The 25,456-nt window shown below is 38.2% G+C and overlaps 1 protein-coding gene across 3 annotated transcripts in view; it reads left to right on the plus strand.

Moving 5' to 3' along the window:
• The window catches only part of CDC73 (cell division cycle 73), a 151,513-nt gene that overhangs the window by 27,424 nt on the left and 98,633 nt on the right, over nucleotides 1–25,456 (plus strand). For all 3 annotated transcript variants that reach the window (XM_007420987.4, XM_088154158.1, XM_025168768.2), the window contains 6 exons: nucleotides 138–200; nucleotides 287–339; nucleotides 3,331–3,419; nucleotides 6,855–7,071; nucleotides 20,575–20,673; nucleotides 22,970–23,048. In XM_007420987.4, coding sequence (XP_007421049.1) covers nucleotides 138–200; nucleotides 287–339; nucleotides 3,331–3,419; nucleotides 6,855–7,071; nucleotides 20,575–20,673; nucleotides 22,970–23,048 — 600 coding nt within the window. The remainder of the gene's footprint in view (nucleotides 1–137; nucleotides 201–286; nucleotides 340–3,330; nucleotides 3,420–6,854; nucleotides 7,072–20,574; nucleotides 20,674–22,969; nucleotides 23,049–25,456) is intronic.

Consider the following 25,456-nt stretch of genomic DNA (forward strand, 5'->3'; position numbering starts at 1 on the left):
ATCATGCAGGGGATTCATGTTGTAATATTTTCATATAGTCTGGTTACTGCTTCAGTTTTTCTGTTCATATGTCTGCTTTATTTTTGAACATTTTAAAAGCTTTAATTCATATTTTTTCTGTACTTATAAATATTTAGCAACATCGTCGAGTATAGATAGAAGCGCACCATTGGAAATAGGTCTCCAACGATCTACTCAAGGTATAGTTTAATTATTAAATACTGTATTAGTAGAATTTTTTGTAAAACTCCTCTTTAATCCTTACTAATTTATCTTTTTCTTATAGTTAAAAGAGCAGCTGATGAAATATTAGCAGAAGCAAAAAAACCAAGAATAGAGGTAAATTGGTTTCATGCAACGTTTTTATGGAATAAGATGAACCTTGTTTTGTGGTTTTAAACCTGTTCAGATTTTTTTCTTCCATTATTATCTTCTGTGTGGTATAGCTATTATCAAGGCAAGTCATCCCTTTTGATCTACAACTTAAGAATTGTAAATGGCAATGTTCAACATCCATTGATTGATTAAAGGGAGGCGATTGGTCCACCCCCGGCGCCTGATGGACCCGTCAGGGTTTCAGAGGGAGCTGGGGGATATTCCTGTGGACCTGCTGCACGGTCCAGCGGAGGCCCTGGCTGCTGCCTGGAATAGAGAAGCGGCCGGGGCCTTGGATAGGATTGTGCCTTTGCGACCTCTCTTGCCACGCCGGCCCCGATACTCCCCGTGGTTTACGGAGGAGTTGAGAGTGCTGAAGAGGGTTAAGAGACGTCTAGAGCGCCACTGGAGGAAGACACGGACTGAATCCGACCGAACACATGTTAGAGCCGCTATTAAGGCCTACATTGTGGCGATAAGGGCGGCAAAGCGCCAATACTTCTCCGCCCTTATTGCGTCTGCAGAGTGCCGCCCGGCGGTCCTGTTTGGGATCACCAGGTCCTTCCTTGGTAAGGGGGATGTGGTGGTTCATTTGCAGGGCCGCACGGAGGAATTTGCAGAGCACCTGCAGGATAAAATCACTCGGATTCATTCCATGTTGGACTCCGAGCGTGGTACAGGGTCTGGGGAGATAAAAGGGATTGTTCTTGCCTAGTTAGCTGGGAATGGTTTGATCCTGTTGTTCCTGAGGAAGTGGACAGGATCCTCCGGACTGTGAGGGCCACCACTTGTCATCTGGACCCATGCCCCTCCTGGCTGGTGAAAGCAGCTCGGGAGGTGACATATGGTTGGATCCAGGCGATGGTTAAAGCATCTTTGCAGGAGGGAGTGTTTCCAGCGCCCTTTAAAGAGGCGTTGGTGCACCCCCCCCAAGAACCCGTCCCTGGATCCTACTGTTCTGGACAACTTTCGTCCAGTCTCCCACCTCCCCTTCTTGGGGAAGGTGGTTGAGAAAGTGGTGGCTTCACATAGCTCCAAAGGGTCCTGGAGGAAACGGATTATCAGGCCTGGCTATGGAACGGAAACGGCATTGTTCACACTTATGGATGATCTCTGGCGGGAGCGGGATGGTGGTAGTGCGACCATCCTTGCTCTCCTTGATCTCTCAGCGGCGTTTGATACCGTCGACCACGGTATCCTATTGGGATGGCTCAGGGATATGGGGGTGGGCGGCACAGTTTTGTGCTGGTTCACCTCCTTTCTCCGGGGCTGATCCCAATCGGTGGTGATAGGGAGCGAGAGGTCCCATCCTCGGCCCCTCCTTTGTGGGGTGCCGCAGGGTTCGGTTCTCTCTCCATTCCTTTTCAACATCTATATGAAGCCACTGGGTGAGATCATCTGTCACCATGGGATGAGGTATCATCAGTATGCTGATGATACTCAACTATACATCTCCATCCCTGGTGAGGTAAGTGATTCCATGTCCGCCTTCTTGCGGTGCCTGGAGGCTGTGAGGGTCTGGATGGGGAACAACAGGCTCCAGCTGAACCCTGGCAAAACGGAGTGGCTGTGGCTTAATGGCTCCCCTGTATCCGAGACGTTGTCATCGTTGGTTCTGGATGGGGTAGCACTGCCCCAGACAGACCCAGTGCATAATTTGGGGGTCCTCTTGGACTCATGACTCCTGCTCGAAGAGCAGGTGGCAGCCATGGCCAGGAGGGCTTTTGCACAGCTTCGGGTTGTCTACCAGTTACGCCCTTTCCTGGATCGGGATGCCCTATGAACAGTCACTCATGCCCTTGTTATCTCCCAGCTAGACTACTGCAATCTGCTCTACATGGGGCTACCCTTGAAGAATATCCGGAAGCTCCAGCTGGTCCAGAATGCGGCCGCGCGAGCAATTTTTGGGGCCCGAAGAAGGACCCATATAACACCTTTGCTCCGTGAGCTGCATTGGGTACCGGTTTGCTTCCGGGTCCAATTCAAGTTGTTGGTTATCACCTTTAAAGCCCTACATGGCATGGGGCCAGGCTACCTGAAGGACCGCCTTGCCCCCATGATCTTAACCCGTCCCACCCGATCTCACAGAGGGGGTATGCTTCAGATCCCCACGGTAAAAGAACTTCGTTTACCGGGATCCAGAAGGCGGGCCTTCTCTGCTGTGGCCCCCGTCCTCTGGAACATCTTGTCCCCGGAGGTGAGTCAGGCCCCCTCACTCCAGGCCTTTCGGAGGGATTTGAAGACCTGGCTCTGCCATCTGGCCTGGGGCGGGGAGGGAGGATATCAGAAATGGGGTTAGCTGGCCACTTAGCGGCCTGGTGTGGCCCCCATCAGCCTCTTGGATTTTTTAGCTTTTTTATTTTTTAATGCTTGGTTTTTATAACTTTTAATTGTATTTATGTTTTTAGTGTGTTGTAAGCCGCCCAGAGTCCCCCATTGTGGGGAGATGGGTGGGGACAAGTTAAATAAATAATAATAATAATAAAGGAGTTCAATTAGTCTCATTGAATTTTTCCATATTACAGTGTTTATTTTTTCAGTTTGACACTCAGTATGGGTGGAGTAGCTCTGTTGATTAACTAAAAATGATTAAAGCCATGGAACGAGTTTGCCAGTATTTTGATTCCTGTTCAGTTCTTGGAACAGCCTAAAGAGAATATTCACTTAGATGCAGAAAAAGATTGAACATCAGTTGCACAGTGTGAGACTGATAACTTCTAAGAGACTTTCTGAACTTTTTCTGGGTAGATTGAACACCTGAAATTTAAACTGATTTTTATTCAGAAATAGTTAATATAAACATTGATAATAGTGGCTAAACAGTAATTGGAAAGAGCATACTGTGGACAGATAGTCTTTCATTTAAATGTTCTAGCTTCACATCTTTGTGGACTCTTAATTATTTATCCTAGTAGGAAATAAAGATGATCTTATAAATAATATTCTCCTTACAAGGATGAAGAGTGTGTGCGGCTTGACAAAGAGCGGCTGGCAGCTCGGCTGGAGGGGCATAAGGAAGGCATTGTGCAGACTGAGCAGATCAGGCAAGTTTTGCTTTGTTCATGCTACTCCTAACTTAAGAGTTTTCTTAACAATAGCATGGCCATTAGTTATTTAGATTTTTCTGAAAATTTTCCTTGCAAAAATGGCAAGTTGTTAAAATTCAGTATACCTTGGGATAGAAACATGGAGATAGCACAAAATAACTTACAGGTGTGTGTGTGTGTGTGTGTGTGTGTGTGTATCATATAATATATATCTCATCCTGGAATATACAACTAGAAATACCATTAAAAGATGCCCCACTAAAAAGGTATTTAAAGGAATACCCTGACATTCCTGATATTGGATGTTCAGTGTAAATTTTTCATATTTACTGTAAAGTAAATCCCATGGGATTCAGTTCTTATGAAAAATATGATTGCATCCTGAAATCCGGAAGACTTAGAAAGCACAGGAAATAATTTATGGCCCTGGGTGAGTTGCTTTCTCAACTTCAGTTTTATATTTAATAAAATAGAGACAAGAAGGTAGAAATGAAGTTTTAAAATAAAATAAATAAATAAATAGCTGCAGAATCCTATTCAAAGCTAAGTAGTATCAGAATAGTTATTTTAACTTTGTTGAAAATCCACATATCCCATACAGCAAATAATGCCAGATACTGCAAATATATTTTCTTTTTTGATGCAGCTACCATTCTAAGCATATGTAATTAGGGGCAGAGGATTTGCCGCTATTGGGTAAAAACAGCTCTCTTCCCTGACAGCGTAAATTAAGCTTCATCTACAAAATATAAAATTTAGTAAAAAGGAGATTGTTTTTAGTACATGTATAAAAGGTCTGTAATAGGTAGTGTGGGAAAACTGTCTTCACTGAGTTACAAAACATTAAAAGAGAAAATTATATTTCATATTCAGTGTGTGTAAATTAATTTTTTATGATTAAAACATTTCAGGGAAAAATTATACAAAAATTTGTGTTGATGCCATAATTTAATATACACTAATTAAACTGTTAACTTGAACTAAGGGATCAGATCACTGAATCTGTCACTTGAAAAATAGTAACTGAGAAGACCTTGAATAAAGGGAGGCTATTCTGACTAGCAAAGAGATTGCATTATCCATTTTAGAACAGTATATGGGAATACTGTTTGTACCATGTTTTAGTTTAAAGTCAAATAAAATGAAACAATGCTAGACTACACATATACTTACTATTGCTATACATTTGGGGTTGAAGATAACTGATTTTTCTCACTTCCCGGGGTAGTAAGCCTCTGGATATTTCCATAAACCAAGCCACATTGAAATGAATGAGACTTACCTCTGAGTAAACATTCTTACAATTGTATGGCATAGTAACATTCCAAGTAATTATTTGCCCATAGAAAATGTTGCTTGTATGCATACATATATTTATGTTAATACAAGTAGTCCTTGGCTTACAATGGCAATTGGGACTGGAATTGCCATTGCTAAGTGATGGAGTTGTAAAGCACAATGTCATGTGACTGTGTTGCTTAGCGATGGCAATTCTGGCAGTCCCAGTTGCCATCATTAAGCAAGGACCACATGGGTTGTTAACTGGAGACCTCACTTGACTGTGACTTCTGACATCCTGCTGGCTTCCCCATTGACTTTGCTTGTGGGAAGCCAGCAGGGGATGTTGGAAATTGTGATCACATGACCACGGCTCACTGTGACATCCTACTCACAAGCCGGGTGCAGAGTAGTGCCAGAACTACAAGTACCCATCGTAAGTACCATTTGTTCACCGCCATCATAACTTTGAACAGTCGCTGAATGAATGGCCGTAATCTTAGGGCTACCTGTAATTTGTGGCATTTGAAGTCCTAAAAGAAGACAGAACAAATTATTTTATAATTCATTAAAAATATCTTGGCAGTGAGAAGTGATTTCATCTGCCCACTTTAGATTATTTGCAATATATGTGAAGTGCTGTAGAATTCAGTGTTAGGTCAGGCTTAAACAGCGTTTCTTAACAATAGATTTTGAACACTTGCACTCTAGTGCTCACACATAGAGCTTTCACTACTTAAACTGCATTATTTGGCAGCTGCTTATATGCTTCTACTATGCAACTTATTTTAGAGTCAATTTATTCAAAAAAGAGATTCAACATTACTGGAACTTTCCATTTCAGACTGCAGGTGGGGAATCATATTCAAATACAGACACATAAGGAGAATACCATAATTTATAGAACAAGCATGTTGTGGAAAAGGGTTTAATGTAATTTTTTGATACTGCTAGATTTTTTCCAAATAAAATAAGTTTGTCTACTACTGTCAGTCCTTCCAGTAAACCAGACAGGAAACACAACCAGATGAGCTAATTCTACTTTATTGTAAGGTTACATTAACAGAATCTTGCAAGTCTGAAAGTACAAATCTCCTGCCATCCCTATTTACCTCCTGATCAGTTAGGGCGGGTCCTTTCTCAGTTTCTTCCTCTGCCCATTACTCAGTTGTGACCTCCTTACCCCTCTTTATCTGATCATTCCCTAGTGATTTAATCCCCCCCCCCCCAGTCTTCCATGGTCATTCTCAGATTTCATAAAAACTGCTGCCTCTTCACTCACATCTTAAGCCTTTCCTATTTAGAAACGTATCTCCTCCTCCTCCTCCTCGATTAAGATTTCAGTCTGATGCATAATTCCTAGGATTAAGTCAGGCCAAACACTACTTCTGAGTAGAGTATTGTGGTGTGCTACATTGTAAGACTGCACTCTTAAACTTAAGAAGGGATAAGCCTAATTGAATAAAATAGTAGTAAAAATGAACCATATACTTTACAAATTGCAATTTGCCATTGTTTTAAACAATGATTTCAGATCCTAGTTTGACAGCCCCAAAGTAATTGCAGTTCTCAGGAAGCCGGATGAAGTACAGATATTGGCTATATTCAAAAATAATGTCAAACCATAGAAGAACACTGTATTGAATGTGTATTAAAGAGGCCAGGCTTCAGCTCACATATATTGAACGTGTAGCTTGCTTTACTTAATATTGGATTATTCTCCTGTCTTTAAAAAAGATTAGCTACTAATCTTTGCATCACTTGAACAATCAGAAAATTCTTGGTTTACCGCTTCTGTTCTCATCTCACTGAGCAATAGCAGAAATGGGGTGCTGAATTTACATCTTTAGGCTGATGATGTTGTTGAGACAACAATCATAAAATACCCTCCTATTTCATTACTTTTCATTTTCTTAGTTATGTTAAAATTTTCCTCCTAATACTCATGAATACAAGTATTTAATGAATGATCATAGGCGGAGTTAAAACAAGCTTGTTTGCAGTTTTAACTCTGCAATTATCTACTGATAGAATTGAAATTCTGTTGAAAAACTAAGTGATTAGTGGTTTATCAGAGAAGTATTTGTTTAGCGGCATGACTGAACTGCCAGTACCAATTTCTAATTTCTCCAGTTTCTAACCATTTTTCTCTAGATCTTTATCTGAAGCCATGTCTGTGGAGAAAATCGCAGCTATCAAAGCCAAAATTATGGCCAAGAAAAGGGCCACAATTAAGACTGATTTAGATGATGACATAACTGCTCTTAAACAAAGAAGTTTTGTTGATGCAGAAGTTGATGTTACTAGAGATATTGTCAGCAGGGAAAGGGTATGGAGGACAAGAACTACCATTTTACAAAGCACAGGCAAGGTAAGATTGGCTTATTAGATTTTCATTCAATATCACAATACATTTTAATGTATGAGAGAAAATAGATGCAAACTAGCAAGTGCAGTAGATAACACTAAGCAAATATTAGAGCTCCAGCTTGAGAGTTAATGTAGCTGTGGATTACAAAACTGGATGAAAATAAAAAGATTTTAGTTTCTGAAAAATGTTCAGGATCTAATTTTACAGATCCTTAGAGTGTAAGACCAAAATGTATGCTGTCTAGAATTTGGAATATGTATTTTTCATATTTTAATGGGTGACTGATTAAATGGATAGAGAAATAAACAGTCCATATGGTTTATAGTTGGATAAACCCTTTAGTATTATCCCAGAGTAAATGTATACAATGTGGCTCCTATTTAAAGACATATATCACTGCTCTTGTGAGTGAAAACTAATAATGGCTTAAAATCAGTTTATTTCTATGATGGCATCTGTTATAGTGTTAGTAAATTTGGGAGTATGCTAGAAACTTCTTTAGAACATGAGGTTAATCATGACATTTCTTTTTTACTAAAGGAACATCACTGAGGTATTGCCACAATACTTATATTAGTGACAGTTTAAATACATTTGTGGAGGGAAGTGTGATCCTTTTCTTAGATTTTATTATTTAGTCAGTGAGAGTTTAAAATATTGATTTTCGGAAATATGTTTGTCAAACTCCCATTTCCCATAGAGACTTTACAAGATCTCACATGTAACTGTGATATTGTCTAATTATTCCAACTGCAGCAGGTGTATCACCCGAAAGTGGATAACATATGCCTGAAATCTCGCTGTTCCTCATTTGAATTCTTTAAATACTAAGCAGTTTAAAATATTGGCTGGCTTCTTTTAAATAGTAGGCGTTGAACAAAGCGTATAGTCAACTTGCAGTATTGCACTCTTTAGAAATTTTCTTGAGAAATGCCTATCTAAGAATATACATTATAGCTGGGCTCTATCCTGGATGGGTATTTGGCTTCATTTGGTCATATATACATCTACCTACCCACATGTACATACATAAGTGTTATTGTTTATTCTTGTCACGATTCAGTGCACCATGACTTTTTTTTGTTTTGCTTCTTGGTTGCTTTACATGCTTGAGGTCACTATGGGAAATGGGAGTTTGACAAACATATTTCCGAAAATCAGTATTTTAAACTCTCACTGACTAAATAATAACATCTAAGAAAAGGATCACACTTCGCTCCACAAACGTATTTAAATTGTCACTAATCTAAGTACTGTGGCAATACCTCAGTGATGTTCCTTTAGTAAAAAAGAAAATGTCATGATTAATCCCATGTTCTTGGGACAGGTCCAGACATTTTGCTAAACTTAAAAAGATACTGTGCTTCTTATTCAAGAGATATCTCTATATATGGAAGGGTAGGAATTTTAGTGAAACTCTCCTCAGAAAGATAATGGCATCCATGCTATGTCAAATTTCATCTTGATAAGCCCCAAGAAAACAGAAGATAGCCTTTGGTGTATGTAAAAGAGCAGATAATTGTGTATAAATTCATCTGTTTTCCTCTTTTTAAAAATTATTACTTGTTTTTTCATCCTTGGTAGGCATATCTCCTAATGCTCATTGAATATTAGGTTTGGAAACTAGAGTTAAGGTTGTTCTTCTATTCACTATTGATATTGTTTCAGAATGACACTACTTACAGGTTATTTTCCAACTTTATTCTAGTTCTGGGTGCCTTAATTAGCTCAGTACAAGGCTATATCCACATTCTTCTCTGAATGATGTGCAGGTTCACCTTAATCTTTCTGTACTAGCAGAGTAGTGAAGGAAGGTTACTATCTCTGCTCATTTTCCATGGTTCTCTAGGGAGGTCTCCTTTGATTACTGTGGCTTTATCTACATTTTTATACTGCAAAGTAATCTTAACTTGGAATTTGTGGACTGGAATCTTTCAAATGACATTTAAAGAATCTTGCAGTATGTTATAGTATTGATTAGTTTAGCTTTGTTTCCCTAAAAATCCTCACAGTGAATTCATTTTACTGCTTATGTAGAAAATATGAATTCTTAAAAATCCATGTATATAATAAAAATGTTACATTTTTCCCCAGGAAATATAAAAGGAAATTATTTTTTTACATTTATTTTCTATCAGACCGCTAGGTGGTGCCATTGTTACATATTTGTGAAGATTTTAACCAGTAGTATGACTCTCATAAGTGTAATTCTGAGGTCTTAAAGTACTAAGACTTCCTGTTGCCAACTCATTCTGATTATAAGTTTCAGTATGTTTAAGTTTAGAATATTTTGAATTAAAAGTTGTATGAACATTTATATCAAGGCGATTTGGAATATCACACACAAAAAGTCAGTTTGAAATAATTGATCTAAATCATTTTCCCCATTCAATAGAGCTACCAACTCTGAGCTGCAAAAATCCTGTCAACTACTACATGGCAGCAGTGAGTTATAGTTTTCTTAAGTCTTTGCTGCCCTCTACTGGTTGGCCAGATTTTTGTAGCTCTGCCTTTCATTAATTCAAACTGTATATACCAGTTGATTTCTGAAACAGTGAAAGCATACTGATTGCAGCTAATGTTTGTTCGCCTCGGAGCGTGATTGCAGATCTCAGTCTTTCAGGGCCTCTGTGTGGCACTATTTAGGACAAGAGTGTTGGCTGTGCAAAGAAGAGATATGGCAGTCTGCTTCTGCAAGCTCAGTTATCAGAGTTTATATCACCCTATTGGTAAAACGTTACGTTACAAAAGCAGACAAACAAAAATGTGCTATATTCTGCTTTTTAGAACGCTTATGTTTTACGTGCATGGACCAAATTCTGTAAATTCATTTCAATAATGGTGTATAGGATCAAGCTACAAAACATACTGAGCATTTGCAAAATCAGAACCCTTCTACCAGCTGTGCTATGCTTTTGTATTTCTATGACTGCTTAACAATTTTACATAAATTGTTATTATTTAAATGTTTTTTAAATTGCTGGTGCCTTCATAGAAAGAAATAAACACCCAAGCGTTTTTCTGAATGAAAGAAGTTTTTTGTTTTTTTTTTAATTACCACTCTTGTGAGAAAAAATGATAATTTTTGGAAACTTGGTTCAGGGTCTTACCACTTGTGAAAAGAATTAACTACCTAACAACAACTAGAAACTCAAGAGATCCATTATTATATTTTCAATCCATCACTTTAATTCAAGTGGCTTTAAAAAATAAGCTTTGGGCTTTAAGAACATTTATTAGAAATTTTCTCATTATCTTCAGCTAGCCTCACTTCTAAGCAAATAAGCTTAAAGTTGTGCTGTTACTGAAAACAAGTCTTAATAATGATTGTATAACTGAAAAGGAAATGAGCATTAATTTCTATGCAGTGTTTTCCTGATTTACTTGGGTATAGTGTTTATGGAATTAATTCATTTTTTTATTTCACACTGAGAACGTTTTAATAGAAAATATGATAGACTAAATGCGATAATGCAAGTTAAATAAGGCATGAAATTTGTTTGTAAAGTATCATCTGAATTGTTTTCCTGCCAAGTCCTATATTCATTATAGTAACAGGAATCCTGGACAAATTTATTAGAGAGAATCCTTCATCAAGAAAAAATAAATCAGATTTTGTTTATAGAGTAGACTAATGTTTAATTTCAACATTTCTGTACTTAGAAAATGAATAAGGTTGGTAGATATGAAATGGTATGTTGTTTTATGCTCTTGATAAAGTGTTTTAAATCCAGTTTTCAGTTCAGCTGTAGATTGGATACACTATTTTCTTTAGCTAGAATATTGCACAAGGATTTGTGGTATATGCTAAAGGTGGCATTTGAAAAATGGTGGTGGGGGGAGCAGGACTTCTTTGCTGGTTTTGTTTTGTTTTTTCTAAGTTCTTAAGAGGTAAAATGGTATCTTAAATGTTTGCAATGCTTATGATACCTACTTTGCTTCTTAACCTCCCTATCTCACAAATAAAATCAGCCTTTTTTTCAGCTGTATTTCTCTGGGAGACTCTGAAGCCTCAGTTCTGATTTGACAGATTTCTGAGGGAGGCATCGCAAACTGAAGACATTTCCGCAAAAGCGGAGCCGACAACTGCAGCAAAGACCAAAGAATCAGTGAGTGGACCGGTTCCTTGGAACTTCTCTGGATAAGAAGAGGATGAGAGATCACTCACATGTGCTGCAGATGGCTGCTCTTCACAAGTAGACCAAGGACTGTGGTGTTTCATGGGTTTGAACACTGGGAGATGAAGGAATTAGCTATCTTCCTCGCAACCATGGTGGAACCTTTTAAAGGACACTAAATTCACAAGCCTCACTTTCAGAAATTACCTATTAACTATCTTAAAGCTATAAAAGATCTTCAGAATGACAAGTTTCAAAAGTTGCTGGATGAGTTTAGCTTCAACTCTGAATGAAAGAAAAATAATTACAAGCTTAAGAACTTCAAGAATTTGAAATAAACAGCAAAAAACTAAATAAGATTTAGATCTAAGAAAGTTACAAATGGATTGAGGGTCCAGTTAAATTTGGAATATTGACTTTTACCATAAGATTTTGGAATTAACTGTGAAAAATAGCTTTTTGTGGGAACTAGAATTATTCTGGCTATCTTGATTTATAACAAAGATAAGTGACTTTATGATTGTAGAAACTGGACACTAGAGGGGACTAAGAACTCTAAGTAGAAGGGAAAATAAATACAAGCCTGCTTTTGGTGTTGGTTAGTACTGGGACTCACAAAATGACACAAAACGTCATAACATTGGAAATATTAAAGGAAATTTTTGAAGAATGGAGCTAGAAATTAGTAGCTACAGTACAATATCAAGTGTCAGTAATGATGTCTGATTCTATGGAGAGATTACACCCAAAAGTTGTTAATGAGAGAATGACAGATGTGGAGCAAATTTTGTCTGACAATTCAGAGAAAGTACCAAAAGTGGAACTACAAATGACAGACCAAGAGAATGATTTGGAAAAGGGTGCTTTATTTGAACAACAAGAAGGGTCATTTTATCCTGCTTGGTAGACATGCAAAAAAGCTAGAAGATTTTGGGTTCAAATGCATACACTGATTCAGAAGATTTTAAAGATTAATATACAACTGAAACCAGAAGTTTTCCTCTTGGGACTAATGGATAATCGGTTGGGAAAAAAGTAATGGAACTTGGTTTTTATATATGATAACTGCAGCAAGACTATTGTATGCACAAAGATGGGAAGATTTGGCAATACCTACAATGGAGGAATGATTGGTGAAGATAATAGAACTTATTGAAATAGCCAAATTGACCTGTTTGATTAGAGAAAAAAGAAAAGAAAAGACAGTTTATTGCTGACTGGAAACCCCTTATGGACTTTTTGCGTAAAACAGAAAAAAAATAGCTTATGATCTGTGGTTTTGATGATAGGATAGATATAGAAAGAATAATGTAACTTTAGAGAAAGAGGTAAATTTACAGTTGTACTTAATGATGGCTCTAAAGAAGATCGGAAGCCACTTTACACCTTTTTTTTTTCCTATTCCACTTTTTTGTTCTTTTTCTTTTTCTTTTTCCTTTTCTTTCTTTTCTTTTTTTTTCCTTTTCTTTTTTTTTTTACACTTTAGCTTTCTCTTTTATTTCTTCCCTTTTCTTTTTTCTTTCTTATTCTGTTTGGTTTGTATTAATTTTTACTCTTGTTTTTAAAACTTTCAATAAAATTATATTTAAAAAAAAGGAAAAGGACACTTCAGTGGATATTCAAGAGAAACTGGTTGAAGTTTTAAAAATGAAAGGGGAAATACAAATGACCAACCAAGAGAATGACCTGGAAAATATTTCCTTATTGGATCTACAAAAGAGGCTTGTTAAACCTTTGAAGAAGTCTATGTGATGGGATAAAGAAGAATTGAAGAGAAATCAAGTCCTACAACAATATTTGAAAGAACTAAAGATTAAGACTGTTAGAAATAAAAGGAAGGAATATAAAGTTGGTTTATTTGTTCAAGGTTAAAATAAGACACACACACACCTTTTTTTTTTTTTTTCTGCAAAGTTGTGGCAACCCTTTATGGACTTTTTGCTGACATCAGGATTGAAAAGTTGATGCTTTATGGATCTGCTTATAGATAAGGGATGGGATATGGAATGAAGAAATATCTGTTTGTAACCTTAAAGTGTTTCTAAATTTTTCTATACTTGTAATGAAGGTTGGAAGTCACTTCTTTATATATTTCTTTTCTTCTTTCTTTTTCTGCACTTTTTATTCTTTCTTACTATTGTCTTTTCTTTCTTTATATTTAATTTGTATTAGTTTTTCTTATTGTAATCAAAATCCTTAATAAAAAAAATTATATAGAGAGTTCTGATTTCACATAGCCTGTGAACTGCATCATTGTTGTCACTGAATTAAAAGTTCAGTTCATTTGTTATTTTGCAAGTGATAGCTAGAATCAAAATAATTATATTTGATGTACAGGTAGTCCTTAAGTTACAGCCATTTGTACAACGACCATTCAAAGTTACAGTGGTGCTGAACAAAGGGACTTACAACCAGTCCTCAAAGTTCTGGCTGTTGCAGTGCCCCTGCAGTCATGTGAACAAAATTTGGGTGCCTGGCCACCAGCTTGCACTTACGACTAGTTTCAGTGTCCCGCAGTCACGTGATCGTCATTTGTAGCCTTTCCTCCTGGCTTCCCCCACAGTCAGTGGGAAGCTGGGAAGGAAGGTTGCAAGTTGCTAGGGTCAGTCTTTCCCCACCCCTGGCCTTTCTTTCCTTGGCCTCCCTGTGATCGTGCATATGCATCCCCACACCCTCTTTCCCTGGCCTCCCTGCGATGACACATGCACCACACCCTCTTTCCACGGCCTCCCTATGATCGCACATGTGCGCACACTCTGTGCCCTCTTTCCCTGAATTCCGTACAGTCACATGCATCCTGTGCCCTCATTCCCCAGCCTTTCTGAGCTCACGCACTCCCTCCCTCAACTCATGCGTGTCCTGCACCAGGCCTCCTCCAGCCCCCTGCGTAACCCTCGCACTCTTTACCTGGGACTCCCTCCACTTCCTGCTTAACGACCTGTGTGTGTTAGGTTATGGCAACAATCAGGACTGCTTCGATTGCCATTGCTAAGCAGTGCAGTCATGTGACATCACACTTTGCAACCGCGTTGCTTAGCGATAGCAATCCCAGTCCCGTTTGCTATTGTTACTCAAGGACTACTTGTACTATGAGCATGGTGTTTCTGTTTTTCCTTTGGTGACAATAACATACACATCTTGAAAGTAGGAAGGCATTTTGAAGAGTAGCATTCTGTCAGAAAGCAAAACTAGTGAAAGTGATTTACATTTAACACTGGCCTCTCTGTTGTTATTTTGAACCTTATGTCATACTGTGATTTCCAGGAGCAGTCCAAGAAATCATTTTTGCAACTAGAAAGTACAACATGTGCTGAGAAAATACTCTTGCAGCATTCAGGTGTTGAATCCCAAAATGTTAAGTATCATGGAAAGAAAGTTATTTTTTCCTCTATCCCTTCCCCACAGATGCTTATGATATTTTACAAATTGCTTCTGAAACTTTAAAAGACCCTCTAGATTGTGAGAATGAGGGGGAGGGTTTGCTTGGGGAAGGAGTTAATTAAATAATGTCCCTTCTCTGTACATCCTGAAGGCAATAGATTGTAAGAATTATACTGGACAGTTTTTCAAGATTTCCTTTTTCCTAGCAACCAGTGGTTTCCATCCCACTTTTTGAAAAGGCATTTCTGACACTTCAGTTCTATGCACTACAGTTCAGAATGTTATGTTGTGCATCTCCAGTTGCTAATGTTTAAATCTCAGGAGGTTAATTGGTTATAGACCTTCAGTATTTCAATAGAATCCCAGAAAAGGACTCAAAAAAAGAAGCAATTCCCAACCCAAGCTCCAGTCTGGTCAATAAGTGTCCTTTGATTGGCCATGTCCAAAAAGGCATCCATTTTGTGAGAGTCCCCATAGCATGCTCTCAGGTTTACAGCAAGACTGGGAAAAGTCAACATTCTCTTAATGATTCCCAGAGGTCCGTGAAATTGTCTTACCAATTGATGGCTATGTGATTTCTTTTTCTGATTGGGCAGCAGACAAAAAAGTATGCAAGCCATTGAATAAGTTTGAGGCCATTAAAAAGCAAAACAAAACAGAAACCTTGAAGAAATCCTAGTTCTGCTCATTTACACTGTGTCATTGCCTCTACCAATGTAGTCTTTGATGACTTCAAAAAAGTATAGCACCTAGCCATTAAAAGCTTGCCCACTGTTGATTTAAAAGACTGTTTTTCAACTCAGGGAACATCCAGATGTATAGCCTTCAATTCCCAGAATTCTCAACCCTGTCCTGGATGGCTGGAGGGTGCCCAGATCAGGAAACAGATGTAGAACAACTAATTTAGTCTAACAGCTATTTGTCAATTAGTATATAAAATAGTACTGTAGTGATATGATGCCAGTCCTTTATAATGAACAGGGTTCTGATTATTGCAAGTCATTGAAGCTTCTGGATAATTTTAAAAGAGCGGGGAGAGGGGGGCTGAGTTTCACTCTTAGAGATGTGCCTGCCCAGGTTCTAGGTTTGGCATCAGCTGTGGGCCCAGGGGCTGAAGGGACTGTTGTTATCCATGACTCATTGAGGGATCTTAGATTTTCTGCACCACAAATAACCAGATGTGAGACTCTGGAGTCTTTGGAGTTCTCTGAGCTTGGTTGTTTTCTTGCAAACGTTTTGTTACCCACCTAGGTAACATCTTCAGTGCTAGAATGGAGTGAGGTTTACATAATCCCTTTCTGAATTGCTGGGTCCCATCTCCAGGCTAGCCAAGACTGTTAGTATGGAGAATTTTAATTTGCTGCAAGGTGATATTGAGTCCATGGAAGCTCAGGAGTTCATGGCCTAAATGGCAACCATGGAACCAAATCATTGAAGGTGTGCTGCATACTGGTAGTCTTGGATCTGGTTTTTGTCTCAGGGCATTTGTGAACCGGTCTGATACCAGAAAATATTACCATCAATCCATCACTATAGTCATATCAGTCTATGGTTGTCATTCCATTTGCTGTGCTTACCTTACCTCACAGGGAGACAGTGCACCCAAGCAACTTACATGCTCTCTTGGGGTTCAGAGAGAATTTAGGATTATCCTGAGGATGTAGTGGACAGTTTAGTCAAAGCAGGTAGCTGAGGCCGGATTGCCCATGTGTGGCCTATCCCTGTGTGCCAAACTTAGTTCTCTGAGGAGAATGATGAAGCACCAGAGAGGTGCCTAGAGTGCCGTTGGAAGAAGATGAAGAGTGAGTCTGACCCAATATGAGTAAGAGCCCATATTCAGAATTACATTGTTGGCATAAGGGTGGCAAAATGGCCATTATTTCTCTGCCCTTACTGCATCTGCCGATAGCATTCCAGTGACTCTATTTAAGGTGACTCACTCCTGACTGGGGAGGGATGAGTCACAGGAACATCTACTGGGCCATTGTGGAGAATACTCTAGCTGTCTGGCAGATAGTCACTCAGTTTCTCTCAGAGTTGGACTTTGACATGGGTAAATCCAATTGCAGCGTCTGGGGGATGGTCTTCTTGGTTTACCTGGGATGAGTTTGAGTCTGTGACATCTGATAAAGCAGAAAGGGTCCTTCATATTGTGAGCTCAGCCACCTGTTTATTAGATCCAGACCCCTCCTGGGTGGTTAAAGCTTCTCAGGAGGAGACCTACAATTGTGTGGATACAGTGGTATCAGCTTCTCTGAGAGATGAGGTGATTCCCTTGATTCTGAAGGATGCGACAGTGTGCCCCCTCCTCTAGTAACCACTGCTGGACCCAATGATCCTGGAGAATGTTTGTGCAGTTTCCAGCCTTTCCTTTTCTGGAAGGTGAGAAAATAGTTGGGCAACAGCTCTAGACCCTGGAGGAAGTGGATTATGTTGACCTTTCCAGTCAGATTTCAGGTAGACTGACTGACTGACTGACTGACTGACTGACTGACTGACTGACTGACTGACTGACTGACTGACTTATATTTCAAATTTAGATACCATCCATCTCACAAAAAGTGACTCTGGGCTGTTACTATATTGTAACAGCTTTGGTTGTGCTTGTTGATGACCTTTGGTGGAGCCATGACAGAAGTGGTACATCCATTCTTGTACTCCTTGATCTCTCAGCATATTTCGGTACAGTCAATCACAGTATTGTTCTGAACTGGCTCCAGGCCATGGGATTGGGGTCACTGTGTTACAGTATTTATCTTCCTTTCTCTGTGGTCAGTTCTAGTCAGTGTTGACAGAGAAGAGAGGTTGAATCTGTGGTCTCTCACTTGGATGCTACAGGGCTCAAACCTCCTCTCCCCCTCTTTTTTTTGTTCAATATCTACATGAAACTGCTGGGTGCAGTCATCCATTGTTTTGGGGTCTGGTATCATCGGTATGCTGATGATAACAACTCAACTCTAGGCCATCCAAGTGTTGGTGTGGATGTATGGTCCTGCTGTCTGGAGGCTGTGGAGTCTGGATGGGGAGGAACAGACTTAGTCTCAATCCTGATAAGACTGAGTAACTCTGGGTTTTTGGGCCCCTGAGCCTGAGATATCTTCCAAGTTTAATCTTGGATGGGGTAGTGCTTTTTATTTGAGTCTGATGTATAACCTGGGGATCATCTTGAACTCCTTTTCAAGGAGCTGGTGGCCAAGAAGGCCTTTACAAAGATTTGTCTAGTGGATCAGTTGTACTTGTTCCTATCAGTGTCCCTTCAGATGGTCACTCTTGCCCTCACAATTGCAGTGTAGTTTACATGGGGTTGTCCTTGAATACCACACAGGGCTACCCTTGAGGACTATACAGAAGCTACACCTGGTCCAGAATGCAGCAGTGCAAGCAGTAATGGCCATGCCACGGTATAGCCATGTGACACCATTGCTCTGTGAGCTGCACTGGCTGCCAGTTGACTTCTGGGTACAATTCAAGATGCTGGTTATTATCTATAATGCCTTTCATGGCATAAGGCCTGATTATTTAAGGGACCACCCATCTCTAATAGTGTCTGCCCATCCACTAAAATCCAGCAGAGTGGGTGTACTTGGAATCCCCTGTTGGGGCCTCAGAGGCATGCCTTCTCTGTCATGGCACTTATCCTCTGGAACAGAATTCCCCCCAGAATTTCATATGGCTCCCACCTTGATGTTCTGAAAGACATTGAAAAGCCTGCTCTTCTCCCAGGCCTTGGGGCAGAATGGTGGGTGAACCATGGTAAGATTTTTTTTTTTTTTTTAATGCTTTGTATGGGTTATCTGGATGCATTTCATCTATTTCACTTTTTTTGATGTCCTGACTTTTTTCATAAAGTAAAGCAATTCCTTAAATTGAATGAAGGAATGAATGACAAATGTTCAGTGAATTAACAATATTTAGGTTATGCAAAGGAAAGGGAATTCCATAGGGTGGGGGCTACAGCAGAAAAGGCCCTCTGCCTAGACCCCACTAGTCGAAATTCTTTGACTGTCCCTTGTGCTGGACCGAGTGGGGCGGGCTGAAATAACCGGTATATTTGGTATAAATAATTATACCAAAAACCTTTTTCACCTTCTCAAAAAAAGTAAACAAGACTCACATTTGTGGTTACAAAATGAACATCTTGCTCAGGTCAAATCATAAAGTAATTTCCAGGACAAACTGGAATTAATAGCAATGGCAAAGGAAACCTTTTAAATAAGTTTGTTTTTTAAGACTCTTGTGCAGTTAATATTGGGACTACCAAAATAATTTAACTGTAATTAAACTGAAAGAAGAGAAAAGGAAGGCTTGTCGTAGGATGATTCCTGGTTTGATAAATGCAATTAGCAGTTGTACCTCCATTAGCCCAGAGAGGCTTAAAGTATGGTATCTTGTTATTTTGGAGTCTGTTTAATGAAACACAGCTTTTGCATTACAGTGCTTACTCATTCCTCTGCCATTTCAGAGGAAATGGCATTTAAATTTTGGTGCAGCATATTAGATCTATTTTTTAATATTACTGTTATCAAAAAGGAAAAAAGTTATCATGAACATCTATCATTCATTTAATCTTACATATATGTTCTTAGCAGACTATAATTAATTTCCTTCTGTTTACTTAAGTTTAAAGAAGGGGGGAAATGGAAGATTAAATATATAAAGTAGTACAAGTCCAAATTTCAAGTCAAGACTCCCAAACACAAGATCCCTTGATGTTTATATAAACTTATAGTATATATCTACTTGTTATGCTTTTAATGTTTTCATAATGATAATGAATAAGATAGAGCCATTTAGCATTACAAATGTTTTTATGGAGCTCAGCTGCTGAATACATTCATTATTACTTAGAATTATCAGTAATGGAGGACATCTGTTGTGTACATATGCCATTCAACAAGAAGTGCATATTGAGAGTTGATGCAAATTGGTTAAATATGAGCCTTTTATAAAATGCTAATTTGTCATTTTTAAGCTTCTCTTAAACAGAATAATGCACTTTAGTTATGCAACTTCTCTTTGAACATATTTAAAAGAGCATTTTTCTCAGTTTAAATGTTGCATGTTTTTACCTGCCCTCGAGGCTTACTTTTTTCTTGCTTTCTACCTGTTGTATGCATATTGAGCTGGGACCCATTTTCTTGGTTTGGAAAAGGAATAGTATATACATTTTTAAAATAATATCCATAATTAGTTTAAAACTAATTTTATAACATAAAATTACATATTTATAATGTTTACTTTGTCATACTCTTTAAATGACTGACAAAATATGCTACTCTATTCACAAAAAAAGAAGGCTATTTTTTTTCCTCAAATGTAAGAGTCTTAGCCTTGTTGAGAATATGATATGTAAGCAGAAGAAGCGGGGTTTTCTCCCTGTCATATCTTCCTTTTGGCGGGGGGAGAATAATCTTAAATGTAGTGTGGGGAGGTGTCTTGTTTTCAGTAAATACAGTCTTAAGAAATGCCTTTCTGGTTGAATTACCTTTTCTCTTCATATATAGGATTATTTCCTATATTGGTGATGCTTTACTCATTGGTCCATTGGCTTACATAAAGTTCTATAGTTCTTCAGTATTTTGGCCATAACTGTTGACATATAGTATTTAGGATCTAAAAGTGGGAAGGTTGGGATAAGTGTGAAACCTTTGTAAGAATAGGTTCAGTGTATTCTAAATAGCTGATATGTCTTATGTTTGCTGTGAAGATTGTACCCACCTTGTGCCATGGGATTTGTGCAATTACTCTACCTTGTCCAGTGTAGTAGTAATGCCAGGAGTTAAACTTGGCACTTTCAATTTCATCCATGAAATACATATGTCAAAACAGTTTCATTTTCGTTGTCAGCTGCATGTCTAATTATTTGTAGTCTCAAAGCTATATTTTTTAAAGAATATTCATTTTAAAGTTTATATCATACTTGTGTAACCAGTGGCTTCTGAAATGGTATAAAAGAAAGAGAATACAATATTTTATTTATTTATTATTTGTTTGCCTGTTTTAGAACTTTGCCAAGAACATATTTGCAATTCTTCAGTCAGTCAAAGCTAGAGAAGAAGGCCGTGCACCTGAGCAACGACCAGCACCAAATACTGCGCCAATGGTAAGACTGCAGTAGAAAATAAAATCTTATTTAAAGAAAAAATAAAAATGGAAATTCTTTCTTTTTCATTTTGCTTCATTTTTCTTTACTCAAAGAAAAACGTTTCTAATGTTATGTAGATGCATTTAACTGTGAACTATGCATTTAATATTTTTCTATGTGTTTTGTCATGGTAATTGACTTGGTATATGAGGTCAATAGAATGACTGCTTTGCTTGGAATAAATACTGTACACATGCTATTTCAAACTAAATGCCTTTCCTAAAGATGGATCAACTGAAATGTATTGCCGCATTAGGATGAGCATCTACACTCTTCAAAATTTATATATAATTTGCATACCTAAATTCAAACAGTGCTTATTTAGAAATTCATTTCTGCTGAAGCAAAGTGACCACTCATTCAGTGACCAAAGTTACAAAGGCAGTAAACAAGGAGACTTACTACCAGTCCTCAAAGTTGCAGCCGTTGCAGTGTCCCCACAGTCACGTGATCGCAATTCAGGTGCTTGGCAACTGACACACAATTATGATGGCTGCCGTGTCCCAGTCACATGATCGCCATTTGCAACCTTCACTGCCAGCTTCCGATAAGCAAAATTCAGTGGGGAAGCCAGCAGGAAGTTGCATGTCTCAGTCACATGATGTCACGCTTAATGACTATGCATGATTTGCTTAACAACTGCAACTGGAACTGCTGTCATAAGTCAGCACAGCCATGTGATTTTTTGATTTAGGACTGTGTTGCTTAGCAATGGAGTTGCTGGTCCCAATTACAATAATTAACTGAGGACTATCTGTATGAAGATTGAAACTTGCAACAGCACTTAAGTTGGCCATATTAAGAGTAGACGCTGGACTGTGTCAACCAGATGACTAACTGATTTCATATGTTACTGGAATTAAGTGAGAACTGTTTCACCCATGATTGATTTGATGCCATACTTTGTGAGATATAAATATGTAGATCAGCTAAATTATGAGTAGCTTAAAAACAACTGATTCAATATTGCAGTAACTTTCAACTTGAATCCTAGTTAGTAGGCTTAGCCAAGCCAACAAACGTTAGTCATTTCTCTTTACTTTCCTTCCGATAGTCTTTCTCTTGGAAAAGGTAAGGCAGCAGAAGAATATAAGCTCTATGATGGTTCTTTCCACTAATCCTTTTTTAGAGGAATAACCAAATGGAAGCATTTCATCAAGGAGAAATGGCAAGCAATAATTTGCTAAAGCCATTTACTTTACTTGAGCCATATAGATGCCAATCATTAGCTTTCTTTCCAGTTTTGGAATTAAATGGAGAAAGGATTGACACACAACTACTCAAGTATTCTGAAAACACCTTTCTTCTTTTAAAGTTGGGAGATAGCCTACTGTTCATTATGCTTAACGTGGGAAGTAATATGTCGGCCTCAGTGAACTGAATTATTGAAATCTGGGTATTTCACTAATTCTGGGTATCTTTAAGTACAGATAGTCCTTGAGTTATATCCATTCATTCAGCAACTGTTCTAAGTTACAACGGTGCTGAAAAAATGGACTTATGACCAGTCCTCAAAGTTCTGGCTGTCAAGTGCCCCCATGGTGACATGATAAAAATTTGGGTCCACCCACATTTACAACTGTCTCCCTGCCACTGCCCACCCCTGCTGCCACCCCCAACTGACCTTCATCTTCTACTTAGCCTGGGAAAAGGCAGGAGTCCCAGGCAAGCAGGCTGGCAGGTGAGAGCCTTGGGTGGGATGGTGGGTGCCATAGGCAGGCGGTAGGGAGTGTGGGGTTTGCAGCAGTGTGGGGCTTGAGGCTGACTGGTGCTGCTGAAGCTTGCTACAGCACTGGGGCTTGCTATCTCAGGCCCCACACTGCAGCAAGCCCCACACTCTCCAGCGCCCACCCGTGGTACCAGCCCACCAACCCATAACTTGCCTAGGACTCCTGCCTCTTCCCACTTCGCAGTCACATGAAGTCTTCACTTAACAACCTGTATGGTCCTGGGGTTATGATGGCAATTGGGATTGCCAGGATTCGTGCTAAGCAATGAGGTCATGTGATGTCATGCTTTATGACCACATCACTTAGCGACGGAAATCCCAGTCTCGATTGCTACACCCAAGGACTAGCCATAGATTTAAAACTTAGTGTTATATTTATACAGAAAATTAGATTGAAAATGAGCCTTCTTTCAGTGTATCTAAATATTTAGTGATTTATCTGTTATCTATACTATTCAGGCATAAATGTATAATATTTGCAAACAAATGTAACTCATACAAAATCCCCTTCCCATTTATTTTCAGGATCCAACTTTAAGGAACAAGCAGCCTATTCCAGCTGCCTACAACAGATACGATCAGGAAAGATTTAAAGGAAAGGAAGGTAAGAACATGCATCACAATGAAAGAAACACATTTCAAAGTTTTTGGAGCTTTCAGTTGTGACTCTAGGAAATAATAATAAAGTAATTAAAACAACTAAATGCCATCGTTTTGCTTCTATTACAAATTAGTTTCCACTATACTTATTGCTTGTTATAATGATACTAGAGATCAGTGTTTGTCTTTTATACAATGTTGATTTGGATGCATCGCTTTCCTACTTCACCTCTGCTGAAAACATTGATCAGCTTTGACAAGTTGGTTCTTGAACAACTGTGTTTTTTTTTAAATATGAAGCATAAAAACTGAAGTAATCATTTATATTTTGCATTTCTATTACTAAAAAGCCTGCTTTACTGACAAATGATATATCCAGGTTGTTTTAATTTATTATTAAGCAGAATCTTGCCTTTATACCACATGTACATACCGCTTTGATTTTCAGAAAGCATAACCATTGTTTCTTTTCCTACTGTATATGTGTATATATGAGATGCCATCAATTAGCTGTTCTGTATTGCAGTCACTACTTGAGAGGTGCATGGACTTTTGATAAATGTTAGGAAGTAAAAAGAAGGTAATTCTGGAAAAATATCCGTGATAGATATTTTACCTCACCTCACCTCACCTCACCTCACCTCACCTCACCTCACCTCACCTCAATCGATTTATACAGCCACCCATCTCACTTATGTGATTCTGGGTGACTTACAGTAAAATAGATAAAAACATATATAATACAGAAAATAAAAACACACAGCAGCTGGGAAATAGCAAGACATTGTTACAAAATCAAGCAGCATATATTTTATAAAAAATACTTTCTGATTTTTCTGCTTAAAACAGCACCTTTTAAGTCAAAACCATGTACCTTTCCTCCTATGCTATTCTAGGAGATTCGGTTTAATGCGCTTATGTGCGTGCATTTGCAGACAGTTATATCTGTCCAACTAACCATTTCTCCAAAGGAATGTATTTATTTTTCAATTTATTATTCTAGGCCTAGCCACATAAATGTCTCATTTGCCTTATTATCTAATATTGACAAAGCTAGCAAGGACTTGGTGTGGGCATCATAGCCTGGCATAAATAACTTCTGTGTACTGTATATGAGATATAGGTTCCTTCTGCTTGGAATATCTCTGAATTCTTAACTTTTTTTAACTGTGAAGAGTGAACTGTGGTTTGCACCATTATCTGTAAACATAGGTAAAACTGGGAGACGAGGGTGGTTGGAGTAAGGCGTTCATAACCGTATGGTTTATTCAAGATCCCTTAAACACAATATTGGTTGTTGATGATGATGATGATTATTGAACTGTTGAGTATTTTATTTTTCATCTGTTGGGTGATGGTTGTATAATTGTACATTATAACTTTTCTGTTATGGCCCCTATACTTAAAAACTCTGTACCCTTGGAAATCCATGCAGGCCATTCATGGCACTTCAAAAAACAGCCAGAATGGGCCTATTCCATATAACCTTTAACCCCAGTTACCTGTTAAAGGCATCCATCTTGGTAGAGGTATCTACAGTTCATGTATTGTTTTGCATTTATATTTTTACTGCATTATAACCTGCCTATGTTTTGATTGAAGCAGGTTGCACAAGCTGCAAATAAACAAGTAAATAATGCTTTGATCAATGTATTGAATGCACCCTTACTGCATTTGTGACAACTTGAAATTAGATTCTGAGAATATATTTGTAAGTTATTGATACACTTCATGGATGGTTTATTTAATCAGAGGTCATGTAATGTCTCATATTCTTACAGTACTAATCAGCATTTTGCATTATTTAGAGGTTTCATATGTAACTTTTCTTTCCATTATGGGATTTTATGATCTGCCCTGGGTGATATATTTAGGTGTGATTTTGTTCCATAATTGATTTTTCAAAAATCTATAAATTCTGCCACAACTAGTAATTTTTTAAAAATCCCTTCCTACTCAGTTTTATTTACTAGTTCAGTCAAACACTATTTAAAAGGACTTTGTATTTGTTCAATTGTTTTAGAGTCTACTGCATTTAAAATAAATGCAGGAAGATTTTTGTTACTCCGCCCGTTTGTCTAATGACTTTCCTAGCTAATGTAGTAATACCACAACTTAATGCATAGCACTATAATCCACAAGCAATCACTCCAGCTAAATATGCCATTAGTATTATATTTGTATTGTGTTGTCAAAAAATCACAGGTCATCTCTTGTGATACCACCTTGAACTCCTTGATTTTTATAACACACTAATCCATAAAACTGGCTTTGGTTTACATGGTAGGTACACAGCTGTCTGCAAAACATGATTTATGGATTACTATTATATGGGAACCAGGTCACTAGAGCATGTTAACAAGCCATTGTTTAAAAAAACCTATGAGTTAGTATAAATTGCAAACCCGGCCT

This window comes from Python bivittatus, unplaced genomic scaffold (assembly GCF_059951505.1).
Source record: "Python bivittatus isolate LINGU-HERP-01145 unplaced genomic scaffold, Pbiv_v1 ctg000700_np1212, whole genome shotgun sequence".
Lineage (NCBI taxonomy): Eukaryota > Metazoa > Chordata > Lepidosauria > Squamata > Pythonidae > Python > Python bivittatus.